General features: G+C 37.9%; 1 protein-coding gene and 1 pseudogene across 1 annotated transcript; both read right to left on the minus strand.

Moving 5' to 3' along the window:
- Positions 1–241: 241 nt before the first annotated feature.
- On the minus strand, positions 242–1,644 carry LOC106371045. The gene is made up of 5 exons (XM_013811064.3): positions 1,407–1,644; positions 1,151–1,316; positions 989–1,069; positions 597–720; positions 242–509 (listed from the first exon to the last, which is right to left on the minus strand). Exons 1-5 carry the CDS (start codon positions 1,561–1,563, stop codon positions 468–470), a joined length of 570 nt encoding a protein of 189 aa, XP_013666518.1. The 5' UTR covers positions 1,564–1,644; the 3' UTR covers positions 242–467.
- An 11,884-nt stretch (positions 1,645–13,528) lies between these two features.
- Positions 13,529–15,302, minus strand: LOC106370116 (annotated as a pseudogene).
- Between the last annotated feature and the right edge of the window lie 3,869 nt (positions 15,303–19,171).

Genomic DNA, 19,171 nt, shown 5'->3' on the forward strand with positions numbered 1-19,171 from the left:
TGTTGCGCATGCTATGGACTTTTCTTTGGAAACACATTGTTATATCTCTATCTCTTCATGCAAGCGGTTGCTTTTCTCGTCTCTGGAGTTGGCTTTGTCGGGACTTGAAAGTATAACACTGAAAGACCTTTTGGTTCCTGATCAAGAACTTAGTTGATGCTTGATGAGCCGTTCTGAAGCTATAGTTTGATAATTTCTTGATCTTTTGTCTAGCTACTACGTTAGTTGTATGTTTCGTGAATTGAATAAGATGATGATGTAATAACATTTAACAACAACAATAGCATGGTGTAATCCACCTGAAATTCAAGAAATCTCTAATCTGCTTATAAGGACAAGCAAATTCTAGGTAAAAACAACAACATGCGAGAAGCAAGCGAACATGCTTCTCGGTGGTCGATCAGATCTAGACGCTGTTTTTCGGGATAGCAGTAACATATAACCTTTTTAGCGCGATTTCACTGGACTCATGTGCCAAAGAGATGCAACCTTCGTCTCTCCAGCTCAAGCTGTGTGATGAGGACAAAAATGCATTAATATCACAGACACAGAGGCTTAATTAACATTAGACAAAATGAAATGAAAGTGAGACTTACCACTTTCTTGACTCGGTTGTTGGCAGCATCAGTTCCTCCAAAGACACAATCGGAAAGATAGGGGCTACGTACCCGTACTTCTTTCATCACCAATATGTCTGAGTTTTCCCATTGCACCGGAAGCCTGTAATAGAAACCATATTCGATTCATTAGACAAATCATTCTTCTGCTGTACTTGCTGAAACGAAATTAGAAACAATGAAAATTTCAAGATATATAATGTCCAAAACCATGCATCTCGACTGTTTCTTAACTCTATCACAGAGAAGACTAATAACGAATCCTTTGAAGCCATAGCACACTACATCTATCTGATGAGGATCTACTCTCTCTCATATCTACTAAAGCTATCACTTTCAAAAACGTTAAAAAAAAAGGAAAGAACTTTTACGTCTTAGACAAGGCGTCGAAGATACTCTGGGCCTCAGCGGTAACACCAACACCCATTCTCTCAGCATCCGCTTCCGCTTGCCTGCCTCAAATACATTCTCCCACTTAAGCTAAAAGACTTTGCATGCCAAAAAAAAAAAGGATTCAACTTTAACTAATTCACCTGACAGCAACTGCTTCTTTAGCTCGGAGACCGTCGAGATTAACCCAACAGCTGTCCGTAAGAAACGGCTCCTCGGTTTTGCCCAAATACGAAAGCCCTGTGATGAAACTCGCATTCACCATCCGAGTGTTCTTCGTATGCCCAGGTCTCGGTTTCGAACCCTCTTGTGGAAAGAAAAGCCAATCACTTTCGTCAAGGATTCATCAAATTAAGCCAAAGAATCATAATCAAAAGTTTTAGAGTTCGAAAAGGATATCGAAAACGACGAAGTTGGGGATTGTATCGTACGCCATGACGATCCCTCTGAACTCATCTCCGGTGATTAGCTTCACCGAGTAGATATTCCCTACAGCGAATTTGTCGCCTTCGCTTCCTCCGATGACGTTGGCCACCGATGCTCCTGCTGGATCCATGGCGGCCGCCGTGAATCGCGCCTTCCGAAACGCCGAAGTACTAAAACGTGAAATGTTTTTATATGCATGCCACGATATGGGCCTTCTTTTAGCCCTATTACATAAATGGGCTTTTTGGAGATTATATAAAACGATGCGTTTTATTTCGTTTCCTAACGTCTGAACCGGAAATTCGATCTAAAACCAAATTACTTATCAGAAGTGGTTGTGATTTGCTCCACGCCTCCACCCTGAAGGAACTTACACGTGACTTGACCAAGAGGGCGAAGCTAGCAGGGCCGGCTTAGGTAAGGGGTGAGCGGTGCAACCCCCGGCCCAATCCGTTGTCTCCCTATTTTTTAATACATAATGGCCGATTTTTTTAAAAAATACATGTATTTTATATTAAAAATAAGAAAAGTGGTCCAAATTTTTTTTTGTAGGAAAGTATTTTTTTATTTCCATAGAATTATTTTTAAAAATACTTCTGGTATTTTGAAAAAAACATATATCTATTAGATTTTGTAAAGAAAAATAATAGTTTGGAAATTAAAAAAAAAAATTTACCATGTCCCATGACACTATAGAGCCGGCTCTGAGCTAGAATAATTTTATTCAATGGGTGCACCAGTGCTAAACTATATAGCTGATATATTAATTAGTAGACATTGAATTTGAATTAAGGTTGCACAACTTCACTTTTGCCATCTAATACACCAATTTGTTTTTAATGATTTTGTACATAAAATGGTAAATAATATTATTATGGGTGCACTTGCCCCCACATCTCTCAACCTGCCTTCGCCGGGCAAGAGCATGTGTTGTTACCACCTTCATCCCATTGTTGTTCCAATTTCTTGCAACTTGCTGTTTATATGATTGTAGTAGAGTATGTCTCTGATCATATTCTTATCTGAATTACCTGTTGTTTTCTTCCTATATTAGTATAGACTCACTCTTGTTTTTATATGTGCGGTTCAAACTTTAAGCAAAATGCGGAAAGATAAAACATAAAATGATTCACCCTTGAATGTATTATGTATATGATACTAGGGCCGGTCCGCGCTACGCGCGGAATGTGATGTATGTTTTTGTGAAAATATAAAACTTGTATAACCGTTTTTGTATGTTCATTTGGTTGACAGTGCAATTTAGTCGATGAGGGTCATCAACACCGGTCTATTGTTTTATTCGTTCATTTTCATTTTAGTAGTTTATAGAATAGTGACTTCGGTGACTAATTTGATTTTAAACCATGAAGTGTAACAACCAATCCATATATATTTTTTTTGTTAATACTTCTGGTAACCAACAAATGAGATTAAAATAGTTTATAGTTTCTTCGCAGTAGCAAATAGGATTTAAAAGTAAAAATTGGGAGTTAAGTTTTTGAAAATACCATCCGTAGTCAACTGAGGAATATATATAAAATATACCTTGATAGGAAATATTGTTTGTCAATAAAGAAAGAAACAATTTTTTTTTTTGAAGATCTTTAGCTTTTAAGATTACAAAATGAAGCTATGACATGATTTGTTATATATATATATATTATCCAATAAAATCTATGATTAATATTTTGTAAAACAATAATTGAGAATTTTGAAAAATTATTTTAAAAAATATTTTTTTTTTCATTTGTGGGTGTAAATGCATATTACATAAGAAAAAATTTTATAAAGTTGGTTTTTGTAAGTAGTTTTTTAAAGTTTTTTGTGAGCTTTTTTAAATATAACTAATACTACTATTTTAACCAAACTTCCGTTGTTCTTTGATGTTGGTTGCATCAAGTCTTGAGTTAGCAAATTATCAAATGGTGTAACCTAAGTATGGATTTGTTAGATGAGCATATCGAGAACTTTCATTTTGGGAATCCATAACCGCAAAAATCCATTTATGTTTAATTATTTTATATTTTTGGTTTATATTTGGTTAGTCTAAAATTTGGTTTACTTGGGTTTTTTTTTTGGTTTTGGGCATTACTCGGATACTGATTTATATTGTGATTTTATAAACGTATCGAAGCTACTTATCTAGACCGGTCAAGTTTAATATAAAAATGAACATCATGAAACAAAGATAAAATAATGAGAAAATTGCCAAATATAACTCACAACTTGATTTCAAACACAAAGGTAAATCCAATCTTGAATCAAATGCAAAAGTAACCTAAAAAGCTATTGAAATTACAACCAGCCCCTTGTGAACAAACAAAAAAACCGAAATTTTTTTACGTTTCTAACCCCCGTAAGTCGTCTGGACGACTTACTGGAAAGTCGTCTGGTCTAGTTCTACTTAGAAATAATTTACAAATTTTGTAAAAAGTATTTTGATAAGTGAAAAATTGAAATCATGTAATTAAGATATGTTTTAAGAGATATAAATTAAGATATAACAAAATTTAATTGTTTTCAACATAGATGAGTGAAAGTAGTGAGTCATGATATTCTTTGGTTTAGGTTTTGCCAACATATGTTGTAGTATTGTATGTGTTCTTAGGGTTAGATTTTGGAATGCATAAATGTTTTTTTGAAAATTTTAAAATTTACCTAAGTGTGTTTATTTATGTGTATAGTAAACACTATTTAAGTATAACTACGGCTTTATAACATGGTTAGTTAGTTAATTTAGTCAATTTAGTTTGGGTTAAATTTAGGGTCTGCGACGAATTACTAGTAAGTCGTCCGATGTACAATATTCAACAGACGACTTACTAGTAAGTCGTCCAAACCGGACCGAACCTTTAATTTTTTACAATGTACTTTTAAACCTAACCGGATTATTTACCGACCATATATAAGGTGTTTTCTTTTTTTATTCACTGTTTCGCGAAAATCAGAAAACCCTAACGCCATTTCTCTCAAAGGCGATTTTGATGGCGATTTCCGTCGATTCTCTTTAATTGTTTGAGATGGTTGTCTTTGATTGTTTTGCAGGCAAAAAAAAATGGAGATGCCAAAACTCCCCCGTAGGATATATACATTAGGGGAAGAGCCCCCGCAGTGCATAGCATTTCGTATCATACTTGTTGGACGTTGCATACTGCTTTAAAGAAAGCTCTTCATGATGATGAATATGAAGAGCTGAAGGAGTCGAAGTTGGGAGTTTTCATCAAGTTCCAGGAGCTGGAATTTGATTGGGCTTCAAGGCTGGTTCACTACATGCTCGGTTTCCAGCTGGACATAAAGAAGAAATATGAGCTGTGGAGTCTCGTTGGTCCACAACCTGTGAGGTTTTCACTGTTAGAGTTTGGAAACCTCACTGGTCTAAACTGCGAGTACATCGAGGACCTTGAGAGACCTCATTGTATTGTTACAAAGGAGTTGACTTCTTTTTGGGAGATGTTGGGAGTTCATGTCGAAGCTGGGCCATCTACTCAGGAGATAATAGCAACATTTGAGAGATGCGAATGGTGGTCTCGGGATGATCGCAAGCGGCTTGCGTACCTTGCCATCTTCACTGGATACATTGAAAGGAGAAAGTATTCAACCTCTACACGGGTTAGTCTAGCAAGGCTAGTGATGGAGCTAGAACGGTTTGAGAATTATCCATGGGGGAGAGTCGCGTTTAAGGTGCTGATGGACTCTGTGAAGGGCAGAGATATTTCGGGTTGTTACAATATTAATGGGTTTGCGCAAGCTCTCCAGGTCTGGGTGTACACAGCTCTTCCAGAATTGGGTGCTACTTATGGTAATCCTCTCCCAAACAATCCGTCTCCACCGATACTGGCTTACAAGGGTCGCAAAGGACGCATACAGTTTAAAGAGGCTATCCTCAGTTAGGTATTTACTTCAATCTGGACGACTTCACAGAAGGCTTATAATTAAGTCGTCTGATAAGTCTTCCAACTGAACGACTTAGTAGAAGACTTATAATTAAGTCGTCTGGAAAGTCTTGCAGCTAGATGACTTAGTAGAAGACTTATAATTAAGTCGTCTGGGAAGACTATCCTTAAAACCTTGTTCAAGGACATAGCTGATGCCATGAGGGAAGGGTTTGGGACGTGCCTTAAGGAGATCAAGTATTTTTCGGAAAGGGTGGAAGCTGTGGAGAAGAAGGTTGGTATCACCACAAAAAGGAAACGGACATCATCTCAAAACACTACCTCTCCACCTAAACCGACGCTCGAACCCGAGGTTAGTAACGAATCCTCTCCCAACAAGTGATTGACTAGACAAAGTCTTAAGAATAAGAACTGAAAAGTTGCATTTGCTTTGTTTCTTGTATGTCAGAACATGTGTGCTTTGTTTATAGTGTATGGATTTTATATATGTATTTTGTTTCATATTTGAAGACACTCATTGGTTATTATTGTTTGAAATGGATCTTTGGTTATTATTGTATAAAGCCATCTTGTATATTGCAGAGTGAAAGTGTTAATGGGACGAACGTGGGAAGGAAGAGCTTGGCGGAGGATAAATGTCCAGATGTGCCCGCAGATGCTAGTTCCTCGAAAGATAAAGCTCCAGAACCAACCTTGTTCTATTGGACAAAAATTAACCCACTGTTTCGGATTTACAGAAGGAGGATGCTAGATATTAGGAAAAGAGGGAGGTTGATTTGGCACTTTGACGTGCAAAGAGTGATCGAACAAGGAAACTTGCTGCCTCACAGCAATCTCCTTATACGGCAAACAGCACGGCCAGAGTGATCATTCCAAACAAAAAGCTTTATCCAGGCTATAATCCTTTTGCACCAATTGACAAGAAGAAGTTGAAGGAGCTCGCTGATTGGTTGAAAACTTGTCCGTAAGTGTTTGCTTTTCCCATAATAGCTTGCTTTAGTCTACAAAAATTTTGTTTTTCAACATTTTGTGTTTGCAGTCATTATAGAACATCTCTCGATAAAAAACCACGTAAAAGTAGAATTTGGTGGTATCAAATCCTCTGAACCTCCTTAGAGTGGCTGGAGGACTGTGTAAGTCTTCTGCTATGACTTAGATGACTTACTGATAAGTCTTCTTTGTAGACGACTTACCAATAAGTCGTCTGGTAAGTCGTCTACGTAGAAGACTAACCAGTAAGTCGTCTGATATTTTCTGACTTGTACCCTATTTTATATGCAGCATATTGATGCTTGGATTAATGTGTTGAGGAAGAGGTACGACGCTAACCCACAACATTTCAGGAGTGAGAGAATGTGCTTCCTTGATCATCTCTTTGCTCAGCAATGGAGATTCAACATCAAGGATTTTAAGGACTCGGAGCCCGATCAGAACGGTTTAGGAAGAAGACTTCCTGGTGGGGCGTGGAATTATTATGCAGGCACTATACCATCATTTTGCCAATCGAACAAGGTTTGGGGGACAAATATTGATGATATCTATGTGCCACTGAACTACGCCGACACTCATTGGATTGCGTGTGGATATCGATCCCTAAGAGGCACATAGTCGTCTTTGACAGCATTTGTTCCAGTATCTCCCCAGAAGAACTCGATGTGGTAATGGAGCCTTTTCTCTACATGGTCCCTTATCTGCTTGTTGAGTGCGCTTCCTCAGACGAATAACGTGCCCAATACAGTCTGGAGCCATTCACATATGAGAGACCGACCAATATACCTCCGGCCCGAGTTTGTGATTGTGGCGTGTACACTCTAAAGTACATTGAATGTCATGCTCTTGGGATAGATTTTAGTAAAAATGACTTTGCAAAGGCCAACGGGAAGACTATGAGGGATAAGATAGTGGTGAATATATTTCAAGAGCTTCCTGACGCGCATGAGTTCGAAAGCAAGGACAATGATGCCAACCTGGGTGCGTATGAGGGGTGATAAATAAACTACGTTAGATTATTTTGTATGATAGATTAGGCTGATGTGTGTATTTGAACTTGATCCCTATTTTGTATTTGAACTTGATCCCTATTTTGTAACTATATTCTGCGCAGAAGACTTACAGTTAAGTCGTCTGGAATGTTGGACGACTTAACTATAAGTAGTCTGGAAAGTCATCTGAGCAGTGACCTTTTGTAACTATATTTCGGGTAATATAAAGGGCAAGACCATCTCAAATTTGTTTGGTAGTGCAATTTGACAAAGAAGTTGACACAGATAAGTTCATAACACAAATTTTTAATACATAGACTAAACACTGGACGATTAACTGGACGACCTTCTGGACGACTTAATTGAAGGTCTTCTGGAAGACTAAACACTGGATGACTAACTTGAAGGTCTTCTGGAAGAAAAAAACCTGGACGACTAACTGGACGACCTTCTGGACGACTTAATTGAAGGTCTTTTGGAAGATTAAACACTGGATGACTAACTTGAAGGTCTTCTGGAAGAAAAAACCCTGGACGACTAACTGGACGACCTTCTGGACGACTTAATTGAAGGTCTTCTGGAAGACTAAACACTGGGCGACTAACTTGAAGGTCTTCTGGAAGAAAAAACCCTGGATGACTAACTGGACGACCTTCTGGACGACTTAATTGAAGGTCTTCTGGAAGACTAAACACTGGAAGACTTACATTGTGGTTTCGTATGGCCAGTTTCCTTGCATTTTGAGCATCTATAAACCCTGTGTTGCTTCCGGGGTTTGCGTCCTCTCATCCTGGATAGCTCCAACCAAGATTGTCATCTTGATTTCTTCTGTCTTCCCGGACCACGCTTTACATCTGGAGGAAAGCATGTGCGTTCCTCAACTTGTTGTCCAACACAAGGATATATATTCTATGAGTATCCTGCAAACAGAAAATCTTTTGAGTACACTGGACATACAAGTGTGGAGATATGCAAACCAGCAGATATTCCAGCAGCTATAGCATGAGAGCAAGGTATTATCTCCACTGCATAGACACCACAATCACACTTTCCATGTTCCAAATCAACCACACAGTCCATTTTGCCACCTTTCACAAAGAATCGCCATCCATCAATTGGTTGTACCGTCATCGTATCCGCTATCTTCGATTGAACAGCAAGCAAGTATTCAACACCTCGACTATGTTGAGTTGGGAGACTCAAAGCATCTTCTCTCGTTTTCCAAAACCACTTTCCTAGCTTCTCCCTTATAAACTCCAACAGGAAATGAACCAGAAATCCTCTAGCTCGCTTCATAGCGGAATTAATAGATTCAGCGATGTTGCTTGTCTTTATGTTGTACATGTCCCCCTGACAATAAACCCTTGACCATAGGCTGACGTCGGCATTCTCCAAATACGTTGCAAGGTCCGGGTTTGCACTTCGTATCTCAACCATGTACCGGTCAAAATCTGAAACCGTATGAGCATAAGCAGCACCTTTCACCAAGTACAAGAGATGTTTCCCTTTATACTTTTTGACAATGTTATCTTGAAGGTGATAATAACATATTCTTCGGGTTGCCCAAGGAAACACCTTATCACACACACTTTTAATGGCCGCGTGCCGGTCGGAGACTATCACCAGAGGCTGCTCATCAGATACATAACTAGCCAATTTTGTGAAAAACCATTCCCAAGAAGGTTCATCTTCAGCATCTACGATCCCAAAAGCCAATGGAAATATCTGAAAATTCCCATCTTGTGCGGCTGTAACTAACATAACACCTCCATACTTCCCACTTAGGTGAGTCCCATCCACCACATTGACCCTTCTATGATACTTAAAACCTTTGATAGAAGCTCCAAAAGAGAGAAATAGATACTTAAATCTATTGAAAGAATCGGGATTTGCTAAGGAGATTTGCTCGAGATATGATGGCAGACGCGAATACCCATCTTCTGCTGATCCTCTCACCAATGTTTGTGCATACAAAAGTGCTCTGTATGAAGTGGTGTAATCAAGCGTCATGCCAAACATGTTCTTCATTGCATCAGTGATATGCTGCGGATTCAACCCATCAATGATTACAACACGATCAATGAAAAGCCTACCAACATACTTCGGAGTACAGTGTCTCCGCTGAGCGAGTCGGTCTCCCACTGAGCATGTATGTTTTTCCACATACTTTGTTACCCAAAACGTGTTTGTCCCATGTTTCACACTCGCTCTGACCTTCCATTGACAACCACTAACCGGACATGTTGTCACAAGGAGAGTTTTCGTTGACTTGTATATTCTGAAGGAGAACCTAAACCTCACTGCTGTCAACCGCTGCTCTGAAAACAGTGCATCCTTGCTAACAAAACTCTGGTTGACATAGATACTGTTTGTTAGGAAATACGCGGCCAAATTTTTGCGGAATTTGGATTGACCCCGTCCTTTCCTTGACTTTGATCTGCCATTACTCCGTTTATTTTTATCTGGGTTTCTCCCTCTGTTTTCCACATTGAAAGCAGAGCTCGTTGATGCCTCCCCAGAGTCTATCCTTCGAACTTCCTCAGCAAGGATACGATCTCTAACATCATTGAATTTGAACTTTTGAGTACCCACAGAATTACTAACCGCTGCCCTCATTGGCTCCCAACTATTTGGCAGAGATGCCAACAGAATCAGTGCTCGCACTTCATCGTCAAACTCGATTTCAACTGATGACAGTTGGTTGACAATCGTGTTGAACTCGTTCACATGTGCGGCAACCAGGCCACCTTCTTCCATCTTCAAATGGAAGAGTTTCTTCATGAGAAACACCTTATTGTTTGCCGAAGGTTTCTCATACATATCAGAGAGAACTTTCATGAGCCTTTCCGTGGTCTTCTCCTTCGCAACGTTGTGAGCAACGTTTTTCGACAGTGTTAACCTTATAACACCCAGAACTTGTCTATAAAGGAGCTCCCACTCATCCTGATCCATCTTCTCAGGCTTCTTGCTCAGCGGTTGATGAAGCTTCTTTCCGTACAGATAATCTTCAATTTGCATTCTCCAAAATGCATAATATGTACCGTCAAATTTCCAGATACTGTGCGCCGAACCATCTTCGCCTCTCATCGTTTCTGGAACCACCGTGTATTAAAACACCTCTGTCGACAAACCGATGTTACCGACAAAATTCACTATTCACGAATTACTGTTCACGTGAATAGTAACTCCGCAAAAAATTTGACCGATCACCGTAACTCAAGCTCTGATACCAGTTGTTAGGAAATACGCGGTCAAATTTTTGCGGAAAATCAGAATTTATGGGAGCGGGAAAGAAGCACACACACAAAATTGTTAACGGAGTTCGACCAATGTTGCATACGTCTCCGGAAGAATTTTTGTGAGAAATATATATATATTTTTTTCTTCTTCTTCTTCTTCTTCTCTCGTTCTCTCTCTGTTTTCTTGTTTTGGGATGCCTTTCCTCTTCACCTCAGCTCTCCTTTTATAGAAGAAGCTTGGACATGTGAAAGCCATAATTATTGACAAAATCACCTCCTTCACCGTCCAACTTCACCGTCCATCACCGTCCATTATGAAACACATGATTTTTGACTTACACTGTTACCATTCGATCTTCCTCCTTCAATCTTTTTGATATCTTCAAAACACATATCATCATCTTCCTCATCCTCATCTTCAACCTTTCTATAAACACTGTAATCCTCACCATTCTCGTCCGCTTCAGCAACAATAGAGATACCAGCATCCTTCTCCCCATCGTCCTCCTCCCCATCATCCTCCTCCCCATCATGATTTTCATGTTCAACCAAATCATCATCGTCATCTTCAAAACATTCATCAGCTTCATCAGCTTCATCAGCTTCATCAGCTTCATCAGCTTCATCAGCTTCATCTTCTTCCCAGAACTCTGAAACCGTTTCCACGTTGCTACGGCTTGATACACAAAGCCGTATTCCATGCGTTTTGGTTATCTCGAGCAAGTTTCGAACTTGTCTATCACTTGTAACATGAATAGGAGGGGTGTCTGGAGCCTGCATCATTTTTGCTGGTAATGAGTAGGTTGTCTCCACAGATTATGTGCTCATGTCCAGGTTATAATCTTCTTGAGACATTGCAAGAAGTTCAGCATGTGTCGAACCTTCCCCCAAAAAAATGATTCTCGCTCCTTTGACATTATCAATTACAAAATCCCAACGACAATCTTTCAACAACTATTCTCCATACACTGTATGTAACTGACGCATCTTCTACAAATATTCAAAATAAAACACATTAGTAAACATAGAGAAAATGAAAGTTTACTAAACATTAACGCAGACGACATACCAGTAAGTCGTCTAGAAGACTTACCAGTAAGTCGTCCAAACAGGTCATTTTTGCAATTGAATTTTAAATAGGACGACTTACAAGTAAGTCGTCCAGCTTTGTTTGTTAAAAAAAAAACCCTAGACGATTTACTAGTAAGTCGTCTAGGATAAACGGGTTAGTTTTGCATTTGACTGAATTGTGTCAGATATTTGACTTTTTCTGGACGACGTACCAGTAAGTCGTCTCCGGGAAAAGACAAATTTTAATATTTTATTAAAGCTAAACGACTTATTTGTAAGTCTTCTCAGGTTAGTTTGCAATTCGAAAAAGAAACTTAAATATTTAACTTTACCCAGACGACTTACTTGAAAGTCGTCCAGGTAGACGATGTACGAGAAAGTCGTCCGAGATAAGCAAGGTTTGACCATAATCTAGGAAATAAATCTCGACGACTTTGCTTATCTTGGACGACTTTCAAGTAAGTCGTCTGGGAAAAGTTAAATATTTAAGTTTTATTTTCCAATTGCAAAAGTAACCTGAGACGACTTACAGATAAGTCGTCCAGCTTTAATAAAATATTGAAATTTTTGTTTTCCCGGAGTCGTCCATTAAAAGTCAAATATCTGACACAATTCGGTCAAATGCAAAACTAACTCGTTTATCCTAGACGACTTATCAGTAAGTCGTCTAGGGTATTCTCTAGATTTTTTATTAACAAACAAAGATGAGGACTTAAAAGTAAGTCGTCCGTTTGACAAGAAGACTTACCTGTAAGTCTTCTACAGCCAGAATACTTACGGGTAAGTCTTCTACACGATCAGATCTGGAAAAAATTTCAATTTCATACCTTAAACTAGTGAGATGACTTCCTTAGCACACAGAGTCTTTTCCAACCACCCAGAATCTCAAACGAAAGTAACCCACCAAGAATAATATGCTTGAATGGCTCTATCAACCATAAAAAAATTTGAATCAAAAGCTTGAGTTTTTTGGATGAATATGGAGACAAAGTGAAAGAGATGTTGTTTTTAGTTCATAACAAGTGAGAAAGAGAGAGTGTAAATCGATTTTAGGTGCATTAAGAGCTTCAAATTGGTTGTTCATGGTGGTTGGGGTATTGATGACAATGGCAATCTTGTAATTATTTGAAGATGATGAGGGTGAGAGAGTAAAAATGTCATTTTCGGAAAAAAAAAATTGATGGCATTTTCGTTAATTATATGAACTTGTGGGGTGAATAGGACAAAAGAAAAATCCAAAAAAAAAACATGGGTTAATTTTAGGTTTGACTTTGAATTTTGAGTCAATTTTGCAAAAAGCCCTAATATAATCCATAATTAAACATTTGAACTTTTTCATAGCACAAGGAAAACTAATCTTCCAAAATCACACTCGTTTCGGCACATAAAGATTTTAAAAGAAATGTGTATTCGCCAAATCAAAGCTAAAGGAGTGAAAAAAACTTTTTTGTATGTTATGAGGATTATTACTGGTTTCTTGCTCGAATTCTTCTTCATCTGAGTCCTCTGCATTGTCTGCATCATCAGCGTCATCTGCTTCAGTATCGTCTTCTTCTTGATGGTTGTCAACTACTGGTTTTCCAATCATGGGTAAGCTTATGACTCATCTTTCTGATCTCGTTGCACTGCACCAAAACGAAAACACAACAGGAGTTTACTCAAGACTTACTTTGGCATTCACAAAAACAAACAGTGAACAAATACAATAATGCTTATAGTCATGTGAAACGTTCTGCCTTAAACCATTTCGATTTGTCAGTTACCAACAAAACCACCTTCATCAAATTTGAACGGAAACACAAAGATTACTCATTTATAATCTTTCAATTCATCACCAAAATTCACCCAATACGCCATCACACATGGACTAAACCGACGTCAATTTCAAAACCCAGAAATTTTTATTCTATCATCATTTTACTTATTACATACATATCTAAAATATTATGTTCGATTTGTCACAACTGAAACAAAAAAAAAGACATTTAAAAAAAAACATAGAACGATCATTCTTATGTGGTGTTTCTTATCAGTCCCTAGGCGTCGGTGGCTGCGGCTTCTTGTGATTCAACAGAAGCCGCCTCCGTCTTTACATTAGCTACTTCCTAAGGAGTCTTGCCATTGGTCACAGGTGGCACTAAAGAGTCAAACTTGTCTGATTTCCCCAGCACAATCTCAATCTGCGTAAAACATAATGTAAAAATAAGAAGTCAAAATGTTACACAAAGGGGAGGATGATGCTAAAGTAGTGAAACTTGCCTTTGCTTTCTGAACCATCTTTCCTTTGGCCTCATCCTTCATTCCCACAGTGGATGTCAACTCTTCTGAACAATAATAATAATAAAAAAAACAGATTTGAATTAGATTGAAAGCTTTTCTATCATCATGAAAAAAAGAACTTACTCTTATCTCTAGTCAATCCAGTGTTCTTCAAGATCTCAGAGATTGTTACCACCATCATTATTGCTGTGTGCAAATTAAAACAGTTAAAAGTAAAATACACAAAGAAGAGAGAGACCAGTCCATGCTTTTTCGATAAGATTTTAAGTTATGATGAAAATGTGGTGTATACCCATTCAGATTGCAGAGAGCTTGACCTCATTGTGTTGCTAAATGTACCTCTGCATCAAACGCAATGCATATCACACAAAATTGATTCAGAAACTTTTTCAAATTGCTCTATTTGGAATACAAACAAACACTTTGGTGGACATATAAAGGCTAGAGATCGTTCAGGAATCAAAACTAAATCAACCAAGCCGATCTCACGCTTCCACAAACGAAATATAAGAAGTAGATGCTTAAAAACCTAGATCCGGTGTGGAATTTTCGTTCCCATCAAAGAGATTTTAAAGTAACAATACCTTGTCGAGATTAACGTCGAAGAACAATGGGTTCTTCGTGTTGGAGACTTGAATCATGTTCTTCTTGTGAGTCTCCGTCTTTGCTGGAGAGAGGATAATGTTTATCTCTGGGGATGTGATCGGTGCAGGAGCCGGTGTTGCTATTTCCATCGCCATCTTCTTCTTCGATAACTCTCAGTTTCTTTCTGCCTAAACTTTCTCTTTTCTTCTCTTCTCTCTTGTTGGTAGCAGGAAAAAGTTAAATCGGGAATCAAAACCCAGAATGTATCATTCATGATTATCACACAGATTTCATCATACGTGATTAAATATTTGATTTTGGCAAATTACATTCAAGTGATATGCGAAAACTCCAATGGAAGAATACAGAGAAGAGAAGATATACCTTTTCTTCGAACTCCGCTTCTTCCATGGCAAGACAAATCTCTTCGCTCTGAGGCTGAGGCCACTGAATGGGTAGCAGACGCCGGATCGTCTTCGTCGACGACGGAAACTGGCTCATCAACGTCGATCTATATACGATAGGATGATTTCGAGAGGAGGGATGCAACACTACAAGAAAACATGAAATTACCGACTGCATGTTGCCACTGATTATGCAGTCGCAAATCAGTCGTTATTTTGCGACTAAACAAATCAGTCGCAAATCAGTCGTTGTTTAGCGACTGTTGTGCGACTATTTACTTTGGTCGGCAACTATAGTCGCAAAACAGTCGTTAAATAACGCCTGATTGGCGACTAAATACTCCATATAGGATATATATTAAGTAGTCGCAAAACAGTCGTTAATTACCGACTGTTTTGCGACTACAGACTCTATACCCTAAACTATTATCTTAACATCTATACCCTAAACCCCAAATTTAAACCTACATCTAACATTATAAAATTTAATCTTTTCAATCTTATCATTCAAATTAAACTTAAACTTTAAATATTTTTTAAAAATGATATAATAAAAATATAAACCTCATATATACTATATACATTAAATTTTAAACTAAACTCCAAAAAATATAAATTAATCTTAGGCTTTAAATCGCAAAATAGTCGTAAACACATGTTTTGCGACTGATTAGCGACTGTTTTTGCAGTCGGTAATAACATGTTTTCTTGTAGTGAAACCTTTTAATACTTGAATTTCCACAGCTTTGCAAGAGCTAACCTCATTGAATGTAGATCGTGGATGATGGATCATGGAGCCATTAAACCGACCGTTTCAGGTTGTGAGAAGAAACACAATCGTCACCGCATCGCCGCCACACGAAGAGGAGAGACGAAGACGAACCGCGTTTTATCACTTCACCCGTACTCCATAGGCCCAGAAAAATCTTCAATCTTCGGAGCCCAAGTACACAAATAAGCCAACAAAACAAAGCCCAACATACCAACGATTAAATGATACGCTGCGTCGAGAATCATGGGACAAGTGGCATCTCCTGATTAAACGACTTTCCTAGCTGGACGCTGAGGTGGCAGCACCAGGAGAGAAAAAATTCTTCTTTATATATAAAGATACTAATTTTTCTTTAATCAAAACATTATTGGCAAATAAGGCTCACCGTACACCCTATTTACTTGGTGACTATATAGTATATACATCTACATAATTTCTCGTCTTTATATAATTTGAGCAGCTGGAAAATGAATTCAAATACCTCCATGTTCTTAATTGGGACTGTTATCTTTGTCTTTTATCAAGTTTCATCAGCAACCTCTCATTTTTGGTGTCTAGAGCCTTCTCAATGTCGGAATAGTCTCACCCAAACCACCCTTCGAGTTTGCGTAGATAATTAATAGCTGCAGTTCCTTAACACAATCCACCACCGAAGGTAGCTCGCTGCTCTCTATACGGATGCACCGTGATGCCAAATCAGCAAACATGGCGTGCAAAGGAAGGAATTTCTTTTGAGTTATTATTATTATATACCTAACCATCCAAACACATTATCGTAAAAATGAAGAGCAATATTTTAGATCTACTGTAGTGTTGCAATCACTAGGATACTTTAAAGAAAATATCAACTCTTGTCAAAAAAAAAGTTGCAATCAAGGATACTATGTTCGAAGTGATTATATTATTTAAAACCATTTGAACGTCATCTTGATCACAATGTTGGTCCACATAAATGATATCCAATTATATGTAAAATGTGCTGCAATTCACTTATTTAGTTCTTTGTTGAACTAAATAAATAGATGTTATAGATTCTACGGGTGGGCACAAGGCGGATACTTGTTTTTTTTACGTATACGATACTTGGCTTGCGTCGAACGAGTAATGAATTTTTCAACTTGTACTTGACTTATCGGAAACGAGTACTTGTTATTTCGAGTACTTGTCCAAAAATATGTTACTTGCAAGTTACTTGCCTTGTTCGATTACTTGATCCTTACAAGTATTTATTAATTACTTGAATATATTCCAAGTTTCTAAAAATTACTTGATAGATAATATCTTACGAGAGAAAGTTACGAAGTTTGTTTTATTTACTCGACTTGGTAAAAACACGAGAGTTATTTAAAATAAAATATCTGCACCTAAAAAAAGAAAATAGAATTCGATAAGAAAGTATTGTTTACTTCTTACAACAAAGAAATATTTGTTTAGGGCTTTGGTTTTTATGGTTCAGTTATCATTTTTTTAGTCGTAAAACAAGTAACGAGTAATATCAAGGGAGTCGTAACTTTTTTTGTGATACTTGTTACTTGCCTTGTACTTGCAAGTAGCAAAACTCAACGACTTGATACTTGACTTGGTAACGACGAGTACTTGAAATAACGAGGCAAATACGGGTCAAGTAGCAGATATAAGGCAAGTAACGAGTATTCGTGCCCAGCTCTAATAGATTCAGTGGCCATCCAAGGGCGAAGCTAGAAGAATTTTCGAATAAGTGCGTATGTGATACAAAATGAAATGAAAGCCAAGGGGTCAACAAACTTAACACATCAGTAGGGGCAGAAGATCACTCTAACCATCTTTCCAAGCTGATTTTATGCAATTTTACATACTAAATGCATAATCTATATTATAATAGTTGAGTTTTTGCTCACTCCTTAGCGCGCCACGTCAGCGTTTTGTGGGCTCCACTTTTAAAAAGTGTGAAAAAATATCAAGTCCATGGCTCGAACCCGGGTTATTGAGATATAAACACCAACATTTATACCACTAAGCTAAATGATACTTAATAGTTGAGTTTTTGCTCACTCCTCAGCGCGCCACGTCAGTGTTTTGTGGGCCTCACTTTTAAAAAGTGTGAAAAAATATCAAGTCCATGGCTCGAACCCGGGTTATTGAGATATAAACACCAACATTTATACCACTAAGCTAAATGATACTTTGTACATTGATGGCTGAACCTAATATATATTTATGAAGGTCGGAAGCCCTTGCTTCTTCAGCTTCCTCTGAAGGTCGGGCCTACAAGTGTGTTATGGGTTTCATTTTTAAATGAGATTCATCACGTTATATGAAAAAAAGCTCAAGTTTGCAACAATTATAGTTTTTCCATATTGTAAACTGTTGTCGTTTAACATGAGTTTGGGTTCTTTTCATCATTGTCTCAAACAAGTCTGAGTTACAGAGTTGCGCTGTGTGTCTGTTCGTAATCTATTTTTTCACCAGTGAACTCTTCATGTCCACATCTTAAATCGCTTGATCATAAATTTTCCTGATTTGTAGTCCATCTGTAAACCCTATATATATGATCCTCATCTTTGATGAACCCAATTTGCATCTCCACAAAACTCATTGATTCCTCTTAGATTTAACCATCTTCTAGAAAATGTTTCTCTCTGCCTCTCCAGTTCGTTAAACCTGCATCCCGACATCCGTCACTCAACCTTCGAGTCTCTCCGTCTTGGTCGTAGTAGTCATAGCATAGCCTCTGGCTTCCTCCGCTTCTGGGATTCCCTGAACTTCAAGAAAGACAAGGAGTTTGTGGGAATCACGGTTCTCTTCCTTGATGAAAAGGTAAGTTAATCTTCGATCTACCACACTTATTTAACATAATTGTTTTAATTGATTTCCTGATTCTTTGTTGAATAATATTATTTGCAGATTCTGTGATTCATGGGTTTACTCCCGTCGGACGTGCTAATCATTACATGCCATCTTTGAAAGCATGTTCCATTGTGAAAATCGATCATTTTGAGGTTGTTAGGTGCTCAAGCATGTACAAGATAACTCATCATCCATTTCTCATTGGTTTCATCTCACTAACCATTATTGATGAAGTCATCACGGGTGCTCCTGAGATCAATCTCCAGTCAAGATTAGACTGTTCGACAATCTTCAAGTGATTGCGAACACAAACCTAGAACTCCCATGTATATTATCATATTGTATCTGATTTATATTATGTTTCGATATGATAACTGATATTTAAACTCGCAGATGTGGTTGGACAAATTCGTTCTGTCCAGGGCTCTGACCCCACCAAAGAAACAACTGGAGTCGTTATCCGTCTCCTCATTGATCTATAAGAAACAATCAACACATAATTCCCTTTATATTACTGTCTATATTGTGCTAATATCAATAATCAAAAATATTTTCTACCCAAGATTTGTGGTCATGTATTTATTTCCCTTACTTATCAATTTAATTTTACACAAATCTTTATTTTACAGCTTAAAAGAAACCACAATAACCCAAACAATCCAAACACCAAAAACTACAATCCCAAA

The sequence above is a fragment of the Brassica napus genome, chromosome C7, assembly GCF_020379485.1.
Source record: "Brassica napus cultivar Da-Ae chromosome C7, Da-Ae, whole genome shotgun sequence".
Classification (NCBI taxonomy): Eukaryota; Viridiplantae; Streptophyta; class Magnoliopsida; order Brassicales; family Brassicaceae; genus Brassica; species Brassica napus.